Source organism: Podarcis melisellensis (assembly GCF_964234715.1).
Source record: "Podarcis melisellensis genome assembly, chromosome: 3".
Lineage (NCBI taxonomy): Eukaryota > Metazoa > Chordata > Lepidosauria > Squamata > Lacertidae > Podarcis > Podarcis melisellensis.
The window spans coordinates 71,148,924-71,167,550 of NC_138530.1; the positions used below are offsets into that span (position 1 = coordinate 71,148,924).

Here is an 18,627-nt window from a genome sequence, read left to right on the forward strand (position 1 = left end):
CAAGTGACAGTCAGCTGCCTTGTGCCGTCCAACTTCGGGGAAGGAAGCGGCAGAGGATGGGACGCCCGCCCTTGACTCATCCCTGCCGATGCAGCAATACGCCTTTCCGCGGCCAGCTCCCGCTTGACTGCCTGAGCCGCCTGCGCCCTTCGGGGACTCCATCGCAGCGAACTTTCTATCTTGCTCCGCCCACTGCCGCGCGCTGGATTTCTGACCCACTTCCTGCTCCGCGCTAGCGTCACTTCCGGGGCGCGCGGCTGCCGCTTTTGGCCTGCGCGTTCGGCTTCTTGCTCAACTGCCTGTCACGGGGCTCGGGGTCCGGAGCCTCCTTCGCGCGTGGTGAGTCTGCCTTCCCTTTGAAGCGCTGATAACGGTCTCCACCGAGGAGGGCTCTGCCCCCTCCCCTTTCCCTCCATGCTCCTGCCACTCTTTCCCAGTCCGGGTGGTCCCTTGTCCTGCTCCTAGTTGACAGCAATTTCTGGTGTGGGGCTGGGCTGCCAGCGCTGTCTTTCCTGGCAAGGCTCTTGCGCCTTTTAAATTAATAATCGCCCAAGAAGCAGGAATTCGGCAAGTGGAGCCTTTCTGGTATTTGGCATCTCCACGCCTTGATGGAAGAAGCATCACCTGTTGAACTTATTGTCAAGAAAAGTAAAAAGGGACAGAGGATAGAAATTTGATTTCTTCCTACACAGACACCTCCCCCTGGAGAGAGGAGAGAAAAGAATGGGCAATTTTACTCCCTTTCCCGGTTCTTTATCTTTCTGCTATCATCATCATCATCACAACTCCCTTTTCTTCTGTTTTTGCTTTTCTCATTGGTTGTCAATGGGAGTCATTAGGTGGGAGGAGTTGAGAGAATAATAAGGGAGAAAATTAGTTTTGTCTATTCTTTCATTAGTGAGATATTTCCATCCTGGAACAAGTTCATTGGAAGGAACTTTAGCATACTCTTGTTGTCTTTATGGAGCTGTGATATAAAAATGGTGTTTTTTTTAATACGTACAACTTGATATCTTTGATGTTCTTAGTGATGGTATTGTGAGTAGATGGCACATGCAGATGACTGCAGATAAAGGCTACATCGGAACAGGACATGAAACAGCCAGTGATTGTTTTCCTTTACTCTAAACTTGCAAAAGCATTGGAAAAGAAAACAGATGATTTCTGCTGATATGATGAGCCCAATAGTGATCTAATAAAAGACTTTCTTAAGACTAATCTTATTGAGCAAAGGTGGTTACTACACAATTCCTTATTCCAGGGAAATAATACACATATGTTTGAGGCTCAGTTGGGCTTTGCTATGCTATTTGGTTATATTACAAGCTGCTCTGCATACTTTGAGTAGCAGAATGTTGTGCCCGGTAGATTCACAACCTCTGTGAAAAGGTCCTTCTATAAATTTACAGTTATTTTCTACCAGGCAGTGAAAACCTGTCTCTTTTACCCTCCCTCCTCAAAATGCAAATTATTTATCTGGCTGCAATCTAAACTGAGTTATGCTTAGAATTTGGGGTATGTGGTATACTGAGAAAACAAGCTTTAGGAGATTGGGGAATCCCCCAGAACAGCAGTTAATTCTCTGTGTGGTGTTCTGTAGTTGCTTCATGTGCATACACAAGGACTTTTCCAATCATGCAGAAGCTCCTTGAATCACAGCAGCGTTTCTCAACCTTTCTTCTGTTTACAGCAACAATGGATGCAGCAGTTCCTGATGCTTCTGAGAAGCGTATAATCATCCACTCACAGGTTCACAGAGATACTATTCTGGCCAGTTTTGAAGAACAGAGGAGAAAAGATTTTTTGTGTGATATCACTTTAATTGTAGAAAATGTTCACTTTAGAGCACACAAAGCTTTACTTGCTGCCAGCAGTGAATATTTCTCCATGATGTTTGTTGATGAGGGAGAGATTGGCCAGTCGATCTATATGCTGGAAGGAATGGTGTCAGATGCTTTTGGTGCGCTGTTGGAGTTTATCTACACTGGTTCTCTGCAAGCTAGTGAAAAAAGTACAGAGCAGATTTTAGCCACAGCTCATCTCCTCAAAGTGAACGATTTAGTAAGGGCTTACACAGAACAAGAGAATAATTTTAGCAGCACATTATCTGCCACGCCTACTAATGGGGGCACAGTAGCTGCCTTGACAAATGACAAGAAAAGTGAAGATCCACCAAAGCGAAAACGTGGACGACCAAGAAAAGTGAAGAATATCCAAGAGGAAAAACTTGGGATATCTGCTGAAGATGCTCAGTTAAGAGAGAACAACTCTGTTCATAATAAGCAAAACTTTATGAATAAAGATGCTGTGGTGGAAGACAGAGATTCCAATGAGGAGGTTCCTGTAAGCAGAGAAGCAAGAGATACTGATCATGCTTGTAGTTCAGATGCTGTGGTGAGTGTCTCCACTGAAAAAGATGAGAACTATGATCCTAAATGCCAAAGTATACAGGCCAGTCAGAGTCGTTACAGCAAACGCAGGATACAGCGGTCTATCAAGCTAAGAGATTATAAACTTATTGGTGATGAAGAGGACAATGGGCTGAAAAAGAGACATGATAGGAGAAGAAAACGTACAGGTTCTGAAGTTGAGTGCAAAGACTGTGGGAAGGTATTTAAATATAACCATTTTTTAGCTATTCACCGAAGAAGTCATACGGGTAGGTACTAATGATCACTTTATTTCATTCAGTAATATAATTGTTGCATACCATAGCCACAATGCTCCTTAAACTGTGTTTTTTATTGAAATGTTTTAGCTAGCTCATAAGGTGTAATGTAATTTTTATTGCATGACCATAGGCTAATGATTTAACAGTTATATAAGTATATAAATTTAATGAAATCAATCCAGTTACAAATTGGATGAAATCACACACTAAAAATCATTAGATAGATAGTTTAAACAAAAAGTCCATTTTAAATTTATAAACAATGTAGCAGAAAAAATGTTTTCGCACACTCCAAAAGTCGAGAAAACAAAACCCATATGCCAAATAACATCCTATTTATGATATGAAAAGCAGCTATTGACTCTATATAGACTACATTCAGATGTTCCTTTTTGTGTATATATATTTTGTTGCATGATACAGCGCAGAATATTTACATAGCATAGAATAGTAAAGGTAAAGGGACCCCTGACCATTAGGTCCAGTCATGGCCGACTCTGGGGTTGTGGCACTCATCTCGCTTTATTGGCCGAGGGAGCCGGCATACAGCTTTCGGGTCATGTGGCCAGCATGACTAAGCCGCTTCTGGCGAACCAGAGCACAGAAACACCATTTACCTTCCCGCCGGAGCAGTACCTATTTATCTACTTGCACTTTGATGTGCTTTTGAACTGCTAGGTTGGCAGAAGCAGAGACCGAGCAATGGGAGCTCACTCCACTCTGTCGTGGGGATTCGAACCACCTACCTTCTGATCAGCAAGTCCTAGGCTCTGTGGTTTAACCCACAGCACTACCCGCGTCCCTACACATAGCATAGAATGCTGTTATCTAAATACTGCTTGATTTTTCTAGAATAATCTGTTACCGAATCTTTTCATCAAAACATTTCATTAAAACTTCAGCATAGAACTTTGGCAAGCTCTTAACTTTCAGAAGAGGAACTGATGAAGGTGGTTTCTCCATAATATTTTTCTGAATATTCCCCCCCTCCCCCCAACGTAATGCAATAATGGCCAGCTGCTATGGTTCATGGGGATGGCAGTGGACTCACATTGTCATGATCATTCATTGCCCCAATGCATCTTGACTGGGAAGGTCTGCTTTCTAAGCTGAAAAACCCAGCAGGCACTGTCCCAATGCAAAAAGAAAGTCTAACGTTTCCATTATCTGCTGTATAACTTAGTGGTAAATTTTGCAAAGTCAAAACATATATGTTACTTCTGAATTTATAAGATAACAATTGCATAATTGTTGTTATTAATTAATAAATTTACACAGATCCTTACAATAGTGTGTATAGCTGTGGTTTGCAAATCAGGAAGTCCATAGATTAAGTCAGTGGCCTTTGGCATGGCCCTGATTCTTTGCTGTTCCATTGGCAGTGTAATAATATTAATACTGAGCAACCTTGCAGGGCAGTTATTAGGATTCCTGAGAACATACCATATTTACTCAAATGTAATGTGCACCTTTTTGGGCCAAATCATGTCACGAGAATGTGGGTCCACATTAGATTTGATTTCAAGCTTGAAAAGCAACGCTGACATAGCAAACACTTTTTTGGTTTAAAGGTTTTGAAAATTGAGGTGCACATTATATTTGATGGTGCATTAGATTTGTGTAAATACAGTATGTGAAGCACTTTGAATACCATCAAGTTATTAATAATGATTTCACGATAACCATTCAATTTATTTTTCTTAACCTACAGTTTTGAAAAAAATGTTTGGGGTTTTCTTTTAAATAAAGTGGTTTGAAGCATCTTTCTATCAACTTGAATCGTCTAACTATTTGCCACTCACAAACCTGGTACCTTGTTTTTAGGAGAGCGCCCGTTTAAGTGCAGTGAATGTGGTAAAGGCTTTTCCCAGAAACACTCTCTCCAAGTTCATGAGCGAATGCATACTGGAGAACGGCCATACACTTGTACTGTTTGCAGTAAGGCTTTAACAACAAAACATTCACTCCTGGAGCACATGAGCCTTCATACAGGTAATGTCAAGAGCATTTTAGCTGTGCTAAAAGTGTAAATTAATTAGCGAATAATTGTTTAGTTGGATCAGTTCCTAGATCCATTAAGCCCAACATGGTTTCCAACTGCAGAATGCCTGAGGCCTCTGGGCCCTTACAAAGTAGTACACGAAGGGTTTGGCTAATCCTGATATCCAACTTAAGTTGGGCCCTCTGAAATCTGTTGAATTCAGTGGGTCTATTCCATGTATGACTAACATAATGGGTATCATTCCTAATGCTTTCTCCTCAGCATCTGGTATACTGCCTCTGCACACAGAAGTTCAATTTAGCTGGTAAGGCTAATAACCTTTCATAGACTTTATCCTCCATGAACTGGTTGAATCCTTTTAAAAAGCTTTCTAGGCTGTTCTCCATCACCACATGTTGTGGAGTAACTTTCCTGTTAATTACACATATAAGGCTCTCTGAATTCCCCCAGGAATAAGCCCCATTGAATACAAGGGGACCTGCCTCTGAATAAACATGCACAGGATTGTTTTTGCTTGGTGTTCAGTTGTATGTTTGAGTAAGACCCAGACTAAACAGAATATAAGCTATGCAGTGATATCTGTTGTGATTTCTTTGAAATATCTTCTAAACTCCTCTGTTTTTCTTTCAGGTCAGAAGGCTTTTACTTGTGATCAGTGTGGAAAATACTTCAGCCAAAAGAGACAACTTAAGAGTCATTACAGAGTTCACACAGGTATAACAAATTTAAGAGGCGTGGTGGATTTTGTTGGAAATTTTTTAGCACACTGTCTTTCTTACGTTTTTCAAATGAGTCTCTTTTTAATAACTGTATCAAGCTATCAGAGGGTATTTATATAATAGTTCTATGGCAAGGAGGAATGTGAGTCTTTTGAATGCTTAGCTTGAATATTCCCATCTTTGAGGCTATTCCAGAGTTGATACCACCTCAAGGTGACTTTGTGTACAAGCATGGACAGGAGTGTGAGCCACACTTCCTCTAGACACACTTCTAGGACAACATAACTTTTCTTGTGAAGAGTGCAACTACTGCTCCCAAGCATTCCCAATGGGGTAGATGTATGATTACAACTTTGCACATCCCCTCTCCATCCCAAAGCACAGTAAAAGTAGCATGAATTTCCTTGTGCTTCATGATGTTCTAACTATACACATTGGGTTACAGTGCCTATATGTGTGTAGCACCTCTGGTCTTGGGCTCCAGAGGGAAGCTAGGAATGGCAAACATGATTCTTTTGGTCCACAGAAGCCTATGTGAACTTTAATGTTCTGCTGTCTCTATAATACTCTGCTGTCAGTAGTATTTAAAACAACTAATGTTGTGATGGAAACAATATTTAACCAACTCAAATCTCTCTGAATACCAGAAAATAATGTTTTTTCTATATCTGCCTTGTGTTGCTTCTCTTAACTGTGGCATTGGTTTGATTCGGGATATGTCAGATTTGTATATTTGTGTGCTACCTTGACAGTGCTGTTGGACCAAAAGGCAGGACAGACATTTTAATAAATAATAGTGATAGACTCAGAAAAGATAACGGATACCTGTTTTTCTTTTTGTAATAAGGCCATTCTTTGCCAGAATGTAACCTGTGTCATCGCAAATTCATGGATGCAGCTCAGTTAAAGAAACATTTAAGAACACATACAGGTAATGCCCCTCCATATTTCTTTCAGAGAAGAGACAGCTGTCCTTTGGGTTTGGCCTCTGGGCATAGCAGTGTGCTGGAACACACAAGCCTATAGTTAGTGTCAGGTCAAATAAGAGATTTGCCCTCCTACTGGGAGAGTTTAGCACCAGCTAGGCACAAATTGATATTCACATTGGGAATGTTGATGCACAGCTGAATTGGAAGAGACAGCAATATGCCCCAGAGAATAAATGTGGTTGAAATGGATTTTAATCTGGATTGGTGAATCCTAAACAGCGCCAAATCCATAATGTGCAGGACTTTACTGATACAAAGCAGACTCCTTGAGTTTCTTTTAGAGAACAGAGGGATGTGGAGGCTATGTGATTGAAAACCATGAGCAAAATAACAAAAAAGAAATATGGATAAGCGCTTGTAGGATTTATTAGTCACTTGTTTGTAAGAAAGTCTCCAAGCTACTTACATTTAAAAACATAAATATATTGTGCCATTTAAAAAAGAAGAAAGGCTATATAAAACATTAACAGTTTTCAATCATTCAAACAACGCCCCCAACCAAAACCAATGAAAGCATTGTTTTTCAACAAAATGAAGTGTTATACTGTGAAACGTTTCTGTAAGCTTCCTTCTCATGTTACCTCAGTGGTATGGGACCTCCCAACAACACTTAAGGACTTAAGCTGTGTGGAAGGAAGCCCCAATGCTGTATTCCTTCCCAGGCTAGCATAGGTTCAACTACCAGGGGAAGCAACGCTTGCATGAAAAGGAGCTGCATGCACTGTGAATTCCTTCCATATTGTCTAGTAACATTTTAGGAACAGTACAGAAGGAATACTTGATGCAGCTGCTGACATCAAAGCGACTTTGATGAGGAAGAAGAGCATGGTGGATTCTACCTCTCTTCTTTTTTGTGTGTTGATTAGCCATGAGATTTGTTGAATATTACTTAGATGAAAAAGAGTCCCTTCTTTTCCTGTGCTCTTTAAATTCTGACAGGCTTTCCAGTTAATCCCAAATTTATTGCCACAATTATCTCCCTACAGCCAGAATACTCCCTATATGTGGTAGCTGCTATTATATTTGATGCTCTGCAGTCATAGCTCTTGGTATGTTCCATCACAAACAGTGTTCTGGTATAATGATATTTAGAGTGCTGCTGTTGTTTCGTTAGTATGATATTGCTCAGATGTCAAAGTCCCACACACTGTAATTGAGCATATTTTTTAAAATCATGCTAGCCTTTAATTAAACAGTGGTATCTTGCTTTTACACTAACCAACAAGTTTTTGTAGGTGAAAAGCCATTTACATGTGAAATTTGTGGCAAGTCGTTCACAGCAAAAAGCTCTCTCCAGACTCACATAAGAATCCACAGGTATGCTATTCCTCCTTTTGTTTTGTGTGGCTGCATGTCAGGAACTAGTTTTTTTATGGGAAATGCTTTGAGTCTAAATTGTTGCAGACTGGGTGTTCACTGTAACTACAGAACTTGAATATTTAGCTGAAAATACAAAATGGGATTTTTTGAACAGTTTAAAAGCTGTCCTTGTACCCCAAAGGTATACTAAAATTTGTGTTCTGTGGGCCAGCTACAAATCATGGCCTGCACTGTAGCCTGCCCACCTTGTTACTAGGCTGCTGTCTAAACGACAACTTAGTAAACTAGAAATAAAATCAAACCAAGACAATGCGGACAGCATAAGTACACTGGGGTAATCCTGTCTTGCACTGCATCATGAAATTTTGTGAAATGTCTGTATCCTTCAAGCTTTCATGTACTTGATGAAGCTAACCTGTCTTCCCTTGCAGAGGAGAAAAACCTTACACATGCAGCATTTGTGGGAAATCCTTTTCTGATTCCAGTGCCAAGAGGAGACACTGTATCTTACACACTGGCAAAAAGCCCTTTTCTTGCTCAGAGTGCAGCGTGCAGTTTGCGCGCCTAGACAATTTGAAGTCACATTTAAAGATCCACATCAAAGAAAAGCAGCTACAGGAAGCAAGCAGTGCTCCCCACAGCAGCAGCAGCAGCAGCAGCACAGACGAAGTCAGGAACATTCTTCAGTTGCAGCAGTATCAACTCTCCACTTCTGGAGCACAGGAGATCCAGCTGCTGGTCACAGATTCTGTGCACAATATCAATTTTGTGCCCAGCCATAGCGAAGGTATTAGTGTTGTCACTGCAGATGGCACCCAAAATGTGATGACGGACCATGCAGGCAGTCTTACCCTTCTCACTCAGCCACCCCAGCAGCTACAGAACTTGCTCCTTTCCACCCAGCCAGAGCCAGCAGACCAGATTCAGAATATTAACATTGTGAGCAGCCAGATGGAGCCTCCACAGGCTGAGCAAGTGCACGTCATCACACTCTCTAAAGAAGCCCTGGAGCATCTACATGCCAATCAGAATCCAGCAGAAGTGCTCCAGATCACCACAGGAACATCGCATCCAAGCCAGCACCTGCAGGTGGCTCAGGAACCTAGCCAGGAGTTTCGCATCAGCCAAGCTACAGTCCTACCTCCTCAAATGAGCAAGGGACAGACTCAAACTGTACATGTCTCTGAATCACCTCAGCAGTCTCTGACTGTAGGCCAGTCATCTGATGATCATCATATTGAGAGGCAGACTTTTTAAAATAAGGGTTGTTTTGCTTCTTTATTTATTTATCAAAAGTGAAATGACGTCAAACCAAGTCATATTTCATCTATCTATTTAAGTTTGCATTTTGGTAATACTGATGGTTCACTTTATTGTAAAGCTGAGTATTTTTTATTTTTATGTTTTCTTAACTTAAATATATATTGATAGGGTGATTTCATAGTCAAGACCCATGCCTATTTTGCCTGAACTGCAATAGTTATTGAGATACTGTTGGTGGGATCTAACCATTTTAGCTGTTTCAGGGGGAAAGAGCTTTTCACTTGCTCCCATTTAAGCTGATGGGATGTAAAAATTAACTTCTCCTGGATCATGCACTGTATAATTATGTGCTTGTTTTCAGAGTTCTACTTTGCTCTTGGATATCTACAGAGGAATTATTTTCTCCTTCCTTCCTTCCTTCCTTCCTTCCTTCCTTCCTTCCTTCCCCATGAAAAAGCAGTTGTGCTTATTTATGTGCATTACATTGGCAAGCTGGAACATACATATTGCCATTTTATATGTGCGAATACATGTGCAATATTGCCAGTTAAACCACAATTTCCAATCCAGTTTTAAGATTTGTCTTGATGTATAAGCATATGTATGTAGTTTCAAAAGGATGGAAGAGTAAAGTTGGACTTCTGACCACGTGTGGACAGGCCATCCTGAAAAGTGCCACCTACAGGCTTAAAGAAAATTGTTTTTCTTGTTTGGGTTTTACATTAGGCTTTGCCGATTCAATTCATGATTCAACTCTAGTTGTATATAGGCCTAATTCAAATTCAACAGTAAGCCATGGTTTATTAGACCAACAAGTGTTGTGACTGTGTATCCCCCTCTTCCATCCTATTTTCTCTCTTGCATCTTAATGCAATGCTTCTGGGATTTCTTAAATGACAGTTTCTGATTATGAACTCGGACACAGTTGTTTAAGCAGCGGCGAGGGAATGTGAAGACATAACATTCATTCTCAGTCTGCTAAACCACTGTTTTACTGGACCTGAAATAGACCATAGTCTAGTTCTGCTTGTTGTGGAGAGGAATTCATATTCCATTTTCAATAATGCACTCTTGGCAGATAGCCACCCTCTGATAAACATTTTGATGTGCATTTGGCCTCTGCTTTTTCATTTCTTGGTCCAGCTTGCACAACAGTTTGCACATCCAACCACCATTCTTCTGGGAGATTGGAAGTAAATCTGATACAATTGACCATAAGGAAGCTTCAACAGCATTGTCTGCACCAGTGGAATAATACTATCAATGTTGGCAGTAGAACCTTCCAGGTTATCTTGGCACCCTTGTGTTATCCATGCTTAACGGTTGGGTGTGGTGCTAAGCTGTGTTAACACAGCTCTTGACACAGCCAAAGTTAAGAACAAATATTATGTCATATCATGTTTGCAATCACCCATGTACGTATTCTCTGCAATACGGTGGGCACCAAAAATGTGTCACTTGCAATCAGTGCATCTTTTGACTGTTTTTGTCACATTACTCACTTTTGCCCAGAGACCATGCGGTGATTCATATGTGGAGCTACACAATCAAATCCTCCTCTTCACTACCGTGGAGGAATGTGTCCAGAATGCCTCTCTGTGAACACACACACACACACACACGAGAGAGAGAGAGAGAGAGAGAGAGAGAGAGAGAGAGAGCGCGCGAGCGGGAGAGAGAGAGAGCGGGAGAGCGGGAGAGAGAGAGCTGTCCTGTCTAGTGAAGTAAATACAAAAGCGTTGGGGAGTGTAGTAAGGACCCTCCCACAAATTGCTGGTATTACATAAGAATGTTCCTTCTGTAATGCTCTTCTTACGAAGGTGATATAATGTGATGATGAACAATCTTTGATTCAGTTAGCCACTCTGCCGATAGTATAGTTATAGCCAAATCGTAAACTTTCTGTGCCTTAGCTTTTACAACAGAAAAGCTTTTACAGCAAAAAAAAAAAAGATGAGAATGAACATTCATCATCTCTGCAAAACAACATAATTACTTTCAAATGCTAGAAATAAGTGCAGGGTACCTTAATCACATATTTAAATTTTAAACACAGCTTCATATTTTGCCTTGAGAACACAATACTGTTTTTATTCTAGGTTAAAAATGGTTTCATAATCAAAGATTTAAGATGGCACAAATCTCAACAGGTTTCTTAAAAACTATAACTCTTTAATTGGTAACAGTAAAAATACAACATAAATATCAAAGTTTAAATGGATTTTTTAAAAAAAAGAATGTTATTTTAAAAAATTCAAAGAGCGAAAGTTGGAAAAGAAAGAAAAAAATTCTGGGGGATAAATTTCCAAATTGTAACAGTTCTTCCTCTGACTTTATAATTCTGTTGTGACGGATGCAGTTGCAAAAATAATTCACTAGGTGAAGGAAATAATGCTGTTTCCTCAGTTAAGGGTTAAATTTTCATGCTTATACATATTTACTCTTGTATGTAAAATGGAACTGTTTCTCCTTTAAAATAAAAACAATGCATAAATTCATCCTTCTAGCATTTTTCTCTGTGTAGTTTATCTGCATGCTTCTAACACTTCTTCCTAGCCAGGAGCTCATTTGCATCCTGTTTGTGTCAACCTTTTCCCCCAGTCAGATTTTCTGATTATGCTCCTGCAATATGAATTAGAAGCACATAAATCTAGAAATCATATTTACATAAAATTAAAGGTAAAGCAATATTATTTTATAAAATCATCCAATTACAAAAGTAACATTCATTTGACTTGCTTCTGCATATTTCCAATAATGGAAAATAATGTTATGCATCTACAACCTAGATAGTTGCTACAAGAATAAATAAAGTTATGAATTATCCAGAAAACTGGTTCTAATTACTGTAAAAGCATTAAAATGATTTATTATTATTATTTTTGCTTTACCCTGGAATACTTTCGTGTGCTTAATGTGCCACATTGTTCCCTGGGAACAGGGATTGATTGCTAAACCACTCTGAGAATTGTAGCTCTGGGAGTGGAATAGGAGTCTCCTGACAACTCTTGGGACCCTTAACGAACTGCAGTTGCCAGGATTTTTAGGAATCATTACTGATTAAAGTGGTATACTATAAATGTATAAATTATGACTGCATGGCAAAAATGTACAACAAGAATGCAGCTATCAAAATAAATTGTACATAAATATTTTATTTACTTAAAATGTACTCTCTGTCAATTTTATATGCTTCCAAGCATTAGAATAAATGTGCCATTTATATATCTAAGCATTTAAGTAGGGCCGTGATTTGAAGTACAGCAGGGCCAAAAAAAAAATTAATCATAGTAGCTCTTATCTGCTATTCTAAGATCACTGGCAACTGCAATAGTTCTTTTTTTTTTAAGGGTTTATAAATTAATACAAAATATTGCCATAAATAGTTACCCAATAAAAACAAGGGGGATATCTGCAATACTTGTATGAGACTTTAGACCATTTTTATAGATCTCACTTTGCTAGGCAAAACTTAATATGTCATGCCACTGTCACCTGTACAACATGAGAATTATTTAGGTGAAATGTTTGGATTCTGCAATCTTACCTCAATCAGCATCACAACTAAAAACTAACTAAAAACAACTAAAAAATAAAGTTACAATCTCTCACTATCTGCAGTAAAAAAAGAGAGAAGGTGGAAAATCTGAACAATGTATAACATTCCCCAACATCGGACTTACGATCACTCACAAGCTACAAGGTGATTGGTTCTGTCATCTTGTGCTGTAGAAATACTAAAGAAACCAAGGACCAATCACAGGCTAGCAGAACTCAGAGTGGCACAGAATGCTTGCATCTGATTGGAGTCGCTATAGGGACCAGGATTGTTTTTATTCCTTCTCCCGGATGTTTGAGGGGAAGGAGGCAACTGAGGCAGCAAGGAGAAGAGGAGAAAAGACAGAAAACTTTGTGAAGGATGTGGAGAAAGGGTGCTGTGCAGCCTGTGAGGCTGCAAGAGGTGGAGGTTGTAGGGCTTCTCACAGAACCCTCCTTTCACATGGCAAAATGTGCAGCAGAGGTACGTAAGTTGAAGACCTTTTTCCTTCCTACTGGAGCCACTTGCTAACATCATTCTTCCTCTTTTTTTTCTTGTGTGGTCTTTATGTAGACTGTATTCCTCAGCTGTTGTATTACGTATAGTTGTAGTTGCTGAATACAAAGCACATCCTTCCAAAGCACAGTTGTGGACTGGGCTCTCCTCACCCAAAAAAAAGAAAATGGAAAAAAAGCTTAATTAAGAAACTTGCCACTTCCATTTCGCTTATCCGAGTACCCTCTTTTAATATTTTATGACGATACAAGTTTTCGAGAAAATTTTGAATTGGAAATTATACATGAATTAGGGTAATTTGCATAAGGTAATTTGCATCAGAAAATTATCAGTTTGAATGGGAATATATTTATTTTCATTGTATTCAGTAACCAAAGTAAACATTTTGAAACTGACAAACTTGCCTAATACTGTGTTTGCAGTTGGCATCCATTCAACGTGACTAATGAACAGATGAAATGGATTTTTTTTTCTGCAGAGAAATGAGGCACTGGAAAATTTTCTGTGCCACATCATTGATATTTTATCAACCTTTGCTTGATAAAAATTGTCCTTTAACATTTAACATTTAATCCACAGAACTGAAACTGCAGTCTGTGGTAATCCACAAGACTTTAAAGCAGAGCTTTTCATGTTGGTGACACACTTTTTAGAAATGCATCATTTTGCGACACAGTAATTCAATTTTACTAGCAAAGCAGAGGTTAAACTAACCCCTTTCCAGCCCCAGGAGGCGTGCGGGGAGCATTTTTGTGACACACCTACACACTGCAGCCGACACACTAATGTGTTGTGACACAGTTTGCAAAGCTCTGCTTTCAAGGAGCCAAAATGTCCAACTTCCTGATTCAAAAAAGATGGTCATTTAACTAATACAGTATGGTAGCAAAAATCTTTTGTCCCCACCTTCTAGGTGTTTGCCTTGAATTTCTAAACCACTTTAGATGTTTGTGTATCTCTCTCTGAGTGTGGCCACATGGAAGAAGGAACATTCCAATCTGCACCTCTTTGAATTCAGTCAGCGGCAGTGCTTCCTAGCTGTGCTTCATTTGAAAAGGACATGTTCATGGATATCACTACTGAGAAGCGGCAGGCAGCATTTCTGTGTCAATGACAGGCTGTTTCTTCAATATGTCTGCATCTCCAAGGCACATCTTGTCTTATGTGGCCTTTGACACTTCAATAAACAAATTTGGCTGTCTAAACACAAGAGAGTTTTATTACACAGAGAATGAAGGGTAAGATTGGAAACAATGAAAAAGGAAGGATTAAGAATGGACATCTGTTTATAAATATCCATCTTTATACACCTGGTTGAGACGTATGAGAGTGCTCAGACTTGCTAGGAGTATGATGGTTGTATCCAACACTGTTGTTCTATTTGTTCAGTGGATTTCCCCCTGCTCTCCTCCTCCCTGCAGCCTGCCCTCCCCAGCCTCAAAATCTATTCCAAGGGGTCTGGGGACCCTCCAGAGCATATTATGAAGGCATACAGGGAGAGGAGACAAAGGAGAAGCCTTCTCAGGCAAGTGGAACTCTGCATGTGCAGCACTGGCTACAACCCTATGTCCCTGCAGGATCAGTTTCAGGAGTAGTACAATAGGAAGGCAGAGATGTGATGCAGGGAAACAAGGGGGGAAAGCAAGGCCTAAAATTAGTCACTGCCCAGGCAAAGACACAGAGCAAGGTCTGCTGCATTAGGGCCAATGGACATCAGGGTATGTGGTTACGCTGGTTCATAGGAAGAAAATTGGGATTTTAAGTCTCACATCGATCCTGTAAAGCAAATGACTGTTATGTTCTCCATATTGCAGGATGTGTGACTGTGAAGAGTGCAATGAACACTCAATAAGTTCATGACGGAAGAAAGATGTGAACTTGGGACATCCTAACTTTTAGCTCGTTGTATTTGCCACTACCATTCTAGTGTTCAAACTGCTTTCAGGAGTAAACAGAGAAGGAATTGACCTTATTATATTTTGCCATGGTTTTTACTCATCACCAGTACAACTCATCCATCCCCATGGAAATACAGTAGTGTGAATGAGATAAACAAGGCAAAAATACAGTTATGATTGGATTGATTCCATCACCAGCAATTATAAAGAGATCTGTACTGTCCTTTTTAAATAGTGTCATTTTCTCTTGAATAACCAGGGCCTGAGGAAAAGTTTTCCAAACAAGATAGCAGAGCCAAAAGTGCTTCCTTTGCTGCAGTTTGCATGGGATGAATATTTACAGGAGAAGAAAAAGGTATTATTTTCTTCTTCTTCTTCTTCTTCTTCTTCTTCTTCTTCTTCTTCTTCTTCTTCTTCTCCTTCTCTTATTTCCAAAACAGAGTGGATTGGTCTGATTTTGGTATTACAGCAGACACACTCTCCTGAAACTTTCAGAATGAATGATTTATTTATTCTCCAGGTTCTGCTCATAACATCTTTTCAGGAAATGAGCCTTTAGTCTGCATTATACCAAGCACAGATAGGTGCTTGAGCACACAACAAGCAGGTTCAGTGTCTGGCACCCAGAAACTCATAACACAGGGGAATCTGAAATGCATAACACAGGGGAATCTGGCACCCACAGACTAATAGCAATATGATTGTAGCCTTTCCCACTGATGGACACGAGTCTAGCCCAATAATGGGGAACCTGTGGCCCTTCAGTTGTCATTGTGCTACATCTCCCATTGTCTCTGACCATTGGCCATCTGTTCCAAGACATAGACCAGTACTCTGCTTCCTGGAAGTGATGACATCTGACTTTGGGAACTTAGGCATGGTACTGCTGATAGAACTGTTATTCTGTGGCTTTTCTCCGTTTGTAAAATCTGCATGTTTAATTTTTCTGTTAAATGCCTGCTGATTCTGAAATAATGCCATTTTCATCACAGGAGTTAAAAGGGGAAACATGGGAATATCCTTCCAATGTGATGTGCTTTATTGATGGCCAGCTTGTTGGAGATGAAAAACAGCTGTTACAGTGGGCCTATGATGTTTGGGATTATGAGGACTTCAAGCCTGTTGCACTTTATGAAGCAATTACACAGGATTTCCTCACTAAATACATGAGAAACAAGCAGGTAGGTTATTGGTTTTCCAAAGGAAATAGCTCTGTGAACAATATTGTGCCTTCAAAATGTGTCTTCAGCTAGAGCGTTTCACTGCAGGTCACCATATTTTAGATTGGCTGTGATCCTGTGTGACTCCATTATTTATTTATTTTTGCCTTATAGTCTCAGTTTGAACAATCCTTTGGAGGATTAGAAATGTTCTGTGGACTTGTACATGCATGCACCTCATCAACATTTTAAAAAATTTAAATTCACTAACCATAGTTGCTGTCATATCTAAATCAGGTAGACTTTGCTAAGCACTATTTTCCAAATCATAGTTTGCTAACTCACTTCAAGTCATGCTTTGGAGGTTAGTACTAACCATAATTTGCCTGATTCAGACATCACAGCAAACTGGTAAGAAGAAATCGGGAAATAGAAGGGGGAATTGGCATAGAAAATGGAGAGTGCCAGTCTGCCACACATTCCTCATCCTCCAAATCATGGTTTGGTGTGTTGTAATGTGATATCTGAACCAGGTCATATGGTATATGACTTTGCTTGCTTACAATACAGTCAGCTCTCAACTTATGCAGGGGTTATGTTCCGGGGATAGTGCATAAAGCCAAAACAGCATGTAGTCAAAACATACTCTCCCTGCATCTCCGAACACTCTTTCCTGGGCACCCTATGTTACCACTTTGATGTCCCTGGAAGAAAGGTAGAGTATATAAAACGATTGATTCGTGGGTCATAACTGGCTACGGCAAGAAAATGCTGTATCCTTCAACATGAGGGCTCTTTGCTAACAAAATTCTCATTTCAATTTTTGGAAGAAAACAACATGGTGTTGGAGCTTGTGGAGAAGGCCCACAAGGCCCCATCCTATGGATGGCAGACTAGTTCCTTGAAAGCCAGTTTGCTCATGGATGAAACTTCTCCCTGTCTCCTCACACAAGTTGCACAGCCACAGGGGAGTTTTGGGTATGTTCTATGTATTGGAGCTGTATCTTCCTGGCAGCAGACGACAGAACCATGAGACAGGTGTAAAATACTCAAGCAAGAGTTTTATTTACAACCTTAGAAACACAAAGCATGTGGGTATTCTCTTTTGCAGGCAAATTCAAACTGCAACTTCTCTTCCTTTTGTATTCATCACCCTAATCAGCCTAGGAAACCACACCCAGAGCTCACAGAAACAGTTCTTAAAGTTACAATCATCTTTTTCTGTTTCTTTGCAGAATGACTCCTAACACTTTGCTTCCTTAGTTTAAGCCCAAAAGGACTTGCCACTGGCCTAAGAAAAGAATGTGCACCCTAAAACACATAGAAACTTCTGCATTGACCCGGAGTTCTTTGGCAGCTTAGCTGATGACAGGATTTCTCAGAAGTAGGAAATTGGAAAGTGGCAGCTTGAGAGATGCAGAACACATTGGGAGGCTTCTTGCTTATGGGATTCAACCTTTTACTTTCTGAAGCATGACTAATGTTCAAAAGAGAATCTTTATCCAATTAGTCACTGTGTTCTATTTTGACAACTGGTTTTGCCTTTTTTTTCTTTATCTTTTTTGGCAGCATGTGTTTGTGTACTTTGAAATATCTATTCAGGCAGAGCCTAAAGGAAAATTGCTATTTGAGGTAAGTGGCTGAAGAAAAATCAGACCTTGGCATTGGATCTAGTGCATAGTATTTTAAAAAGACTCAACATTCAACTCCAAGGAACTGCAACTCATTCAAATGAAGCATATATGCATGTGTTAATGTAGTTAATGTAAAGTTAATGTTAAAAGTTAATGTAAAAATGTTACAGGCACACTTCTGTATTCTGGATCCAATGCCCAAGGGGCTGTAGGATTCAATGGAAGCTCTGCTGTACCAGCGGATTGTGGAATAAATGGCCACCATTGAAGTACACTGAGAGCTGGACCATAAAGAAGGTTGATCGCCAAAGAATTGATGCTTTTGAATTATGGTGCTGGAGGAGACTCTTAAGAGTCCCATGGACTGCAAGAAGATCAAACCTATCCATTCTTAAGAAAATCAGCCCTGAGTGCTCACTGGAAGGACAGATCCTGAAGCTGAGACTCCAATACTCTGGCTACCCCATGAGAAGAGAAGACTCCCTGGAAAAGACCCTGATGTTGGGAAAGATGCACAAGGAGAAGGGGACAACAGAGGACGAGATGGTCGGACAGTGTTCTCAAAGCTACAAACATGAGTCTGACCAAACTGTGGGAGGCAGTGGAAGACAGGAGTGCCTGGCGTGCTCTGGTCCATGGGGTCACGAAGAGTCGGACACAATTAAACGACTAAACAACAACAACAAAGTGGAACATTTAGCCACTGGAGCTCTGCTGCCAGAAAATATTGGTCAGGAGAACAGTCACATCCGGGCAGAGTCATGGGTGCCTCGGTGGAGCACAGTTGTGCCATTTCCTGGATATTATTATACTCCACTGCTATCGTACAACATAGCACCAGCCCCATACCTAGTGTAAGGAACTTCTCTCCCATTAGAGTTTAGGATTGCATCTCAAATGTATTAATTCTTTCTGAA

The 18,627-nt window shown here is 40.2% G+C and overlaps 1 protein-coding gene across 2 annotated transcripts; it reads left to right on the forward strand.

Annotated features, from left to right (window-relative positions):
- Positions 1–198: 198 nt before the first annotated feature.
- ZBTB24 (zinc finger and BTB domain containing 24) lies at positions 199–15,949 on the forward strand. 2 transcript variants are annotated; one of them, XR_014166810.1, is made up of 8 exons: positions 199–339; positions 1,691–2,659; positions 4,496–4,663; positions 5,304–5,387; positions 6,240–6,323; positions 7,617–7,698; positions 15,176–15,271; positions 15,909–15,949. XR_014166810.1 is itself a non-coding variant. In XM_081905290.1 (7 exons), the coding sequence occupies exons 2-7, from the start codon at positions 1,696–1,698 to the stop codon at positions 8,956–8,958; spliced, it is 2,208 nt and encodes a 735-aa protein (XP_081761416.1). In that variant the 5' UTR covers positions 199–339; positions 1,691–1,695; the 3' UTR covers positions 8,959–10,075. The 2 variants fall into 2 exon arrangements, 1 of the variants encoding a protein (XP_081761416.1); XM_081905290.1 differs by lacking the exons at positions 15,176–15,271; positions 15,909–15,949 and adding an exon at positions 8,133–10,075.
- The last annotated feature ends 2,678 nt before the right edge of the window (positions 15,950–18,627 follow it).

Bases quoted from the DNA above. Each gene is read 5' to 3' on its own strand.
- ZBTB24 (XM_081905290.1), top strand. From the start codon at position 1,696: ATGGATGCAGCAGTTCCTGATGCTTCTGAGAAGCGTATAATCATCCAC. The intron at 4,664-5,303 runs GTAATGTCAAGA...TTTTTCTTTCAG, and splicing joins GCACATGAGCCTTCATACAG to GTCAGAAGGCTTTTACTTGT. The intron at 6,324-7,616 runs GTAATGCCCCTC...AAGTTTTTGTAG, and splicing joins ACATTTAAGAACACATACAG to GTGAAAAGCCATTTACATGT.